This window comes from Penaeus japonicus, unplaced genomic scaffold (assembly GCF_977035675.1).
Source record: "Penaeus japonicus unplaced genomic scaffold, GWHDUDI00000001_assembly GWHDUDI00000020, whole genome shotgun sequence".
NCBI classification, from domain to species: Eukaryota; Metazoa; Arthropoda; class Malacostraca; order Decapoda; family Penaeidae; genus Penaeus; species Penaeus japonicus.
This window is the reverse complement of record NW_028234422.1, coordinates 37,609,694-37,617,193: the sequence shown is the minus strand read 5'-3', so window position 1 is coordinate 37,617,193 and position 7,500 is coordinate 37,609,694. Positions and strand designations below refer to the sequence as shown.

The following is a 7,500-nucleotide window of genomic DNA, read 5'->3' as shown; positions in this document are numbered from 1 at the left end:
ACAAAGTTTTCTGACATAAGACTTCAAAACTTCCCTGAGGCCTTGAGAGCGAATTCTGAATCTTAAATAGCAGCTGAACTAAAGCTCTAAATTCTGAAGGACCATTATGTATTTTTCCTGAAGCGTTTAATAGCTATTTGTGATATTGCCTCTTTAACAATACATTGAATTTTTGTGAATTTTAGTCTGCAATTTCTATACTCTGCATCCTCATCATTCAACAATATAAGTAAATTTCTCTTTTCATGAAACTTCTTTTATCATAACTCTTTTTTTGTGATTAACACTTGCACAATGTAAAACACAGATATATAGTCTGATAAATAATATTTTCAATTTACAATTTTTTTTCATTTATTAACCTTTGGTAAAGTAACCACTGGGTTCTTTCTCTATAATGACAGTAACACTAACCAATAAATGGCAAACAATATAACTTAAACATCAGCTTACATCATACTAAATGAAAACATTATGTCTTTGCCTATTCACAACAGTAACAACCTTCTCTGATCTAAAAGAAAAATCACTCATGTAACTGCACTTGTGATATGCAAAATTTAATTCCTACTAACAATTACTAAAGGCCTTACAAGAACCCCCACTCAAAGGAACCTTCTATCCAAAGACCCGGTAAATGTAGACCAAGAATTATGTACACATGATACTGCAGTCAACCATCTCCTAGCTTTTGTTTTTCACATAGAAATGATTACAGATCTCATCCCTTGCAATTACAAAGCAACAAAAAGCCACGAGAACTACAACCAAAAAAATCTGGGACATGAACTAGCAATCTATATAAGTAACTGAAAAAGCACAAACTTCATAGATGTCTCATCATATTTTTTCTTTGTCCTTTTTTTTTTCTTTTTTTAAATTATCTTTTCTTTAGAAAATGAGCATTAAGGAAAGAAACAACCATATTCCTCACTATACACGTTAAAAATCCTTAATTATTGCTGAGAAAATTCTACATTTGCTGCATAAATATAATAACTCTATCAGGGAAGCTGAATTGTGTTATGGAAAATAACAACCAGAAAACAGGCATAGCTGCATTATCCCCTTCCATCACCTATTTTCATGCAAGAGATTCAGATCATGTTAAATGCCTTAAATGACTTATTATCGTATTCTTTTAACATGCTATGGCAGGAACATTTTTTCTTGGTATCAATCTATTACAAAGAAAGACTTTAAAGACACTTTTCCAAATGCTTTCCACAACTTTTTTCATTACTATCTTGCATGGAATAAACATTTAGTGGATAAATAATTTTGCAGTAATATATAATGACATCAAGCTCACAAACAGATCTCAAATGTATACCACAATACTGAATACATAGCACAGTCACTGATAATTCTGAATATATTGTGCCAGTAATTCTAATACCTGCTTTAAAGAGTATTATCAATATACCGCTTGGGGCAAAACATTCTCAATATATGATCCCCTCTTCTATCAGGGTTAAAAAGTATTCTCTTTTCTAAAGTTGTACAGTAGCTGCTAATGAGAAATTCCACACAGGATGGACAAATACTGAAATCTCGCAAAAAAAAAAAATTGTACCAGCTTTGCGACAGGTAAAGGGGAAAATGGTGCCATGAAAGTAAAGGAGAGAAAAAGAATTCAAGAAGAAAATTATCTAAAAATACAATTTTGTTCTTCTTAAATGATAATCTTATAGGCACATTTTCACATTTGGAAGTACATCAACCACACACACAGCCTAGACATTGGCCAACTGTTGTTCATGCTTTAACAACAAAATGCGTACCAGCTCCCCCCTCAGATTTAGCAATTATTCCAAGAGCAGATTTTTAAAACAAGTTTGCAAAATTAGTCATGTTTGATGAAGCAAATCTTGTATACTGACTAGTTTAAATTTCTACATTCTTTCAAGTTACAAAAAATATTTTACTAAGAGATTACAGGAACAAAATAAAAATTAATGATAGATGATAATGACAAGCCTAATATTGGCAAGATTAGCAATAATAATAACAATGATTATTATTGATGCATAAAAGCCTTCACTACCATACTTTCCCCTTTGTATTAATGTAATAAATTAAAGATACAAAACACATTTTCAAGCAACAGCTCAAGACTGAAATTTCAGATGACTACATGCTAACAACTGCATAAAAAGTTATAGCAAGCTGTTCTTTATTGATCATTTTGATTTTTCTATATATCTATTATGTAAATAATTAAAGACTACAGTCAGTAATATTCACTGCATCTTGTACTTTGTTATCATTGTACCTTACAAACATTATATATATGTACATGTGTGTATATACATCCATACATACATATATAAACACACATGGATTGATTGACACTTACATTTTTCAAATCTAATTCAGGAAAGGGGGGAAAAAAAAAAATTGATAATAACAAAGTTAAATATATCTATTGAACACATAGGTAAGTAGGAATCCCATATCCATAAGTGTGGAGCACGAAAGACATCTTTAAACTATGCGCTGTAAACTCTTTACAAATCAGTGAGGATGTCCAGAAAACTTAAACACAATGAACACGTCCATACTGTAGGGGGAGAGGGAGGAGCAGGGAATGGGGGGGGAGGCGGGGAGAATTCACCAAAAAGTATGTCAAACCAGCTGATTTAGGGACCAAGCCAGGCTCACCTGTAACTACTGGCTTTCTTAGGCACTTTCAAACTCTTGATATCTCGACAAGTGATGCAGAAAGAAATGGCTCATGCACAATAACAATGCTTTTTTTTATTCTTTTTTTTTTCTTTTTTTAAAGGAGCACGTTTCATTTTTTTCTCTCCTTTTATCATAATTCCAGTTGTGTATGTCATTTATGTAGTCTGTTCAATACACTAGCTGATGAAATTGGAGGAAATGAAAGGAAACGAGAAATGTTTAGAAGAAAGCAAAGCAGAGAGGAAAAAAAACAAGAGAGAAAATGAAGAAAATGGATATGAATTTCTGCATGAAGATTCCTGCTGCAAAAATAAATTTCAACCAAAATCTAAATTTTCTGCTAAATAATTCCAAATAAACATCCAAGGACAAAAACCTTCCATATAACCATTATTCCATAATTTACAAAAAAAGGAAAAAAATACAATAAAAGAAGAAGAGAGAACAACACTTACAAACACAACACTGATCACAGTATACATTCTCTTCTTCACATATACTGAAGGTCAACATACTCCTGCAAACCACTTACAAAATGGTACACAAAAGAAAGGTCACGGGTAACTTAGGTGGCTAAGGGGGTAAGGCCTAGCTCAGCTGGCCGTGGGGGGGGCTATCCACTTCGCATGGCCCAGGTGTACCATCTTCTCATTCAGGTTGATGTACTGTAACAGAGTCATGGAGACATCAGTTTTGGAAAGGAAAATTTACTTCTTTTCAGCTTAATTTTTTAAAACCTTGCTCTGTTGTCTATAACTTCAATGCTTTACGTTTTTACTGTCACATTAAAGTGAATGATTAAATCCTATATGCAACTAAATGTACTGACCTAAAATCTGCTGCAATTTAGCAGAAATGTACTGGACCATAAATGCAATGAAATATATAGTAACCTCTGGCTTAGTCTGGAAATATATGATACAAGACCAATGCCAACTCCCCCAAGGGCTTTGCCTTACCTGCTCCTGCTGTCTTCTGTAGAGGTTGACTAGAGGTACACCATCTTCAGTATACGAGACCACGGTGGTGAAGAGGATTGTGCCACTGACCAGTTCTTCGAGTACAGCTGCGGACGTGTCATCCCAGCCTTCTTCTAAAGAGAAATGAAATACTTCCATTAGAAATCTCTTACAAAATTCCTTTCCATTTGGCTATGAATATGCACATCCCAAAATAATCAAGTGTTGTCCTGCAAGGTATACAGTAAGAGATTACCAATGTACTCTGAGAGTAAGTGAGAAATAACTAACCTTTGACAGGCTGGATTCCATGCAGTAGGCACTGAGAGGCTTGGAAAGGAAGCGTCATGTAGTCATAACGAATCTGCCTAAGGTCTGAGGTGGGGAGAGCAAGTACTCCCCCAACATCTAGTAATACCGCCATGGCAGTTTCTTCTGTGCAACTCAATACCTGGCATCTCATCCACTGTCTGGCAACATGGCCAACACAAACAGTTCCTTCTGCAAACACATACTCTCATATAAGATAGAATAATATTTTGTGTATATATATCTTTGTTAGTTCTTATACTTCTCATTATTCACCAAGTAACTATGAATATCTACAAGTCAAATCCCTGTCAACATCATATTTCTCAAGATATCAATCCATGGCAACCGATCACAAAAGCAGTTCTAAGCAAACATACCGTGAATAGGCTGGGGCAATGGCGGGGTGTTCGAGCCGTCCCCATAGTTGAGGTTCATGCAAGAGTGAAGGCGCTGCAGGGCGGAGAAGGAGGGGTGAAGGGGCTGCTGCACCCACAGCTCTCCCCCACTCATGACAGAGCTAACACGCACTTCTACCACCACACCAGCTGTCAGCTCAATCTGAAAATGAAAATGTAGGAAAATAATAATGATAATTTCCAAAAAACTGAGACGAGAATTAAAATGCTTTTATATTTCATATCGTACTGCAGATTACAAACCTAAGACAGAGAAGGCACATTATAAAATCACATCCACCAGGAGAGTTCCAACAGAAATCCTTTGACCCTAAGACACCTTACCTGCATGGCTTGAGTGTTGACGGTGGGCTGGACTGCAGGCTGTGCTGGTGCTTTGCCTGACACTTGCTCTAGGGTGACGTCAGGGTATCTGTCGAGGGGGAAGTGGTCTCTGATCATCCTTATGGCTGCATCAACCTGCTGTCTGGTACCTGATGAAGAACATCAAAAAAGCTGGTATACTATGTGATACACAACAATAAATAAACAAATTAGGAAATAATAAACAAAATTCAAAAACTATAAGAACTTCAAGAAACATTACCAAAATAATACCTCAAATCAAAATAACAATAAATCTAAAATAATCTTCTCAACTCACCTTCAACAGAACACAACTTTAGTCTTCTGTTCTTGTGGGGATACACTATGAGCGTTGCATCTGTGGTCGCCTTGATCTTGTTCACAAAGGCTCCTTTCCTGCCAATTAACCTCCCTACCAGTGTCTGAAAAAGCAGTTTCTTTCCTAATCTCTCTTCTTGAGGCACACTGTATAAGCAATGTTTCACTTGCATATAGAGGCGTCTCATTTGTATTATCTTACAGAATAACCATCCCTTTCAGAAAGTTAACCCGATAACGCCAGGGTGGTTTTGGTTCCATACGGTCTTAATGCCCAGGTATTTCAAGCTCACAGGCCGAACGCCTCAGGCTATTCACTCCCTCTAGCCATGAACACCCTCTGCGCACACAATCACCTGATGTGCCAGCAATACAAAAACCCATGACATTATATCTCTTCCCTGGCGGGAAGTGCTGCCACTACATGACAAGATACCATGTCGCCCAGCGTTAACGGGTTAATTATCGATAATAATTTTCACCAATTTTTTTAGCTACTTCTCATAGTCTCCATAATTATTGCCTACACAGGATACAGCACTCACCTGTGGAATTTCAAATTCGTAGAACAAGAACTGTTCTTGGCTGAACACTGGACATGCTGATGGATTAAATACTGTCTCTGGTTCTACTTCAATACTTCCCTGGCCGCTGTCAATTGATTTCTGTAAATTAACAGATAGTTGTTAACATAATTTATCATTAATGGTCAGTGAAGACATATACATCACCTGTTAGCAATCTGCAAATTTCACCAAGTATAAAATGGACTTTCACTTTACATATTGGGTTGGGTTAAAATAAAATGAACTATAGATCTACTATAGCACAACAGGAAAATCTCATCACAAGCCTCTACTTATTTTCAATTCCTGTAAAAAGATTGGTATATATTCATATCTGAAACAACATCTTTACTAAGCATATCTAAACCATATCCGTATCTAATTGAGAAACTAGAGGACAATAACGAATAAAGGATACCAGGTATATGTAGTAATACATGTAATGCAATCACTGTACTATAAATAACAAAAAGCAGAAATAGATGCAACAGAAAACACTCAATATCATAAACTATAACTTGAACATTTTTACAAAACACTAGACTAATTATCAGCTGACTGGGTAACACAGAATAGCAGTCCCTATTATATAGCTGTTCAGTATGAGCACAACCACTGTATACATCATAGTGTTCATAAAATGTTTTTCTACTATGAATATCTTTAGAGACAGAAATTTCAAACATTCTAAGGATCTTAAAATACAAAATGATACATACCAAGCTTTGCGAGTCACAATTGTGGCTGTCGGGCTCTGAGATGGGGTAGTTTTCCACACAAGTAGTTGCCGAGTCCACTGCCACGCACTGCAAATTTTCCTTTGTGTCACTTACATTGTTGTTGGCACATGACTCAAGCGGAACTTCATTTTGTTTGGGGGCCTGCTTGCCACCTCTCCTCCTCCTGCTCTTTTCTGAGGCCTCCTTCACTGGTCTTTTAGTGCTGCCATGTTTTGAGTTATCTTTGGATGAGGAAATAGGATTGTTCTTCTTGTTTGATTTCTGTTCAGTGTTGTTAGGGGGAGCCTCAGCCACCTTGACTTTGCAGACTGGGAGCTTTGCTTCATGCTCAGTAGTGTGCAGTTCTGCCTTTTCTCTAGCAATTTCTTCCTGCACTTCAGCAGCCCAGTTCAATATCTGTTTGTCATTACAGTCTGGTACAGCATCAACTGCAGGCATAACCTCAGCAGTTACACTTGGAATAACCTCAGATGTTATATTAGGAATAACCTCAGCTGTCTCATTGGGAATAACCTTAGACGTTATGTTAGGAATAACCTCCGTTGTCTTATCAGGTACCTCTGTTTTTACATCTACATCTTGCTGAATACTATTGGTACTGTCACATGTGGTACCTTCAATCCCATTGACTAAAACGGTTTCTTCAACATGGTTTTCTTTGGTGACCAATGGATTTCCAGAAGTTTCTTGTGTAACACCAGATTCAACCTCTACTGTAGTAATGTCTTGTTGGATTCCATCATCTTGCTCCAGCTTACTTGCTTTTTCCATGCAATTCAGTTCTACTTTCTCCACTACCCCCTCTTCACAACTATTATCCTGTGTGGTTTCAATGGAACTATGGCTAGAAACATCTACAATATTTTCTTTTAGCTTAAGAGGCTCTATTCTATCATCCTTTGTTTTGCTTTCTGCTACAGGCACACTCCTTATCTTTTCAAGAGCACTAGTAGGTAAAGTTAAGCTCAGCTCTTCCTTTGCCTTGCCCTGCACCTCACTCAATACTTCCTCATTTTGTGTCTTTGAAAATGAAGGCTCAGATTTTTGTACTTTGCCTATATCATTACTTATTGCAGCTTTATCAATACACAGCATAGATGTTATGATTTGGCTCTCTATGTTTGTACTGGGTGACATGTCACTCTTGTTTACTTCC

General features: G+C 36.7%; 1 protein-coding gene across 3 annotated transcripts in view; it reads right to left on the bottom strand.

The window, feature by feature from the left end:
• The window catches only part of spoon (A-kinase anchor protein spoonbill), a 13,066-nt gene that overhangs the window by 518 nt on the left and 5,048 nt on the right, over positions 1–7,500 (bottom strand). For all 3 annotated transcript variants that reach the window (XM_043031117.2, XM_043031115.2, XM_043031118.2), the window contains exons 2-9: positions 6,324–7,500; positions 5,584–5,703; positions 5,019–5,142; positions 4,700–4,848; positions 4,337–4,517; positions 3,939–4,148; positions 3,648–3,781; positions 1–3,353 (exon numbers count right to left, since the gene is read on the bottom strand). The exon at positions 1–3,353 is cut by the window's left edge and continues 518 nt beyond it; the exon at positions 6,324–7,500 is cut by the window's right edge and continues 874 nt beyond it. In XM_043031117.2, the coding sequence (XP_042887051.2) occupies positions 3,282–3,353; positions 3,648–3,781; positions 3,939–4,148; positions 4,337–4,517; positions 4,700–4,848; positions 5,019–5,142; positions 5,584–5,703; positions 6,324–7,500 (2,167 nt within the window). In that variant the 3' untranslated portion in view covers positions 1–3,281. The remainder of the gene's footprint in view (positions 3,354–3,647; positions 3,782–3,938; positions 4,149–4,336; positions 4,518–4,699; positions 4,849–5,018; positions 5,143–5,583; positions 5,704–6,323) is intronic.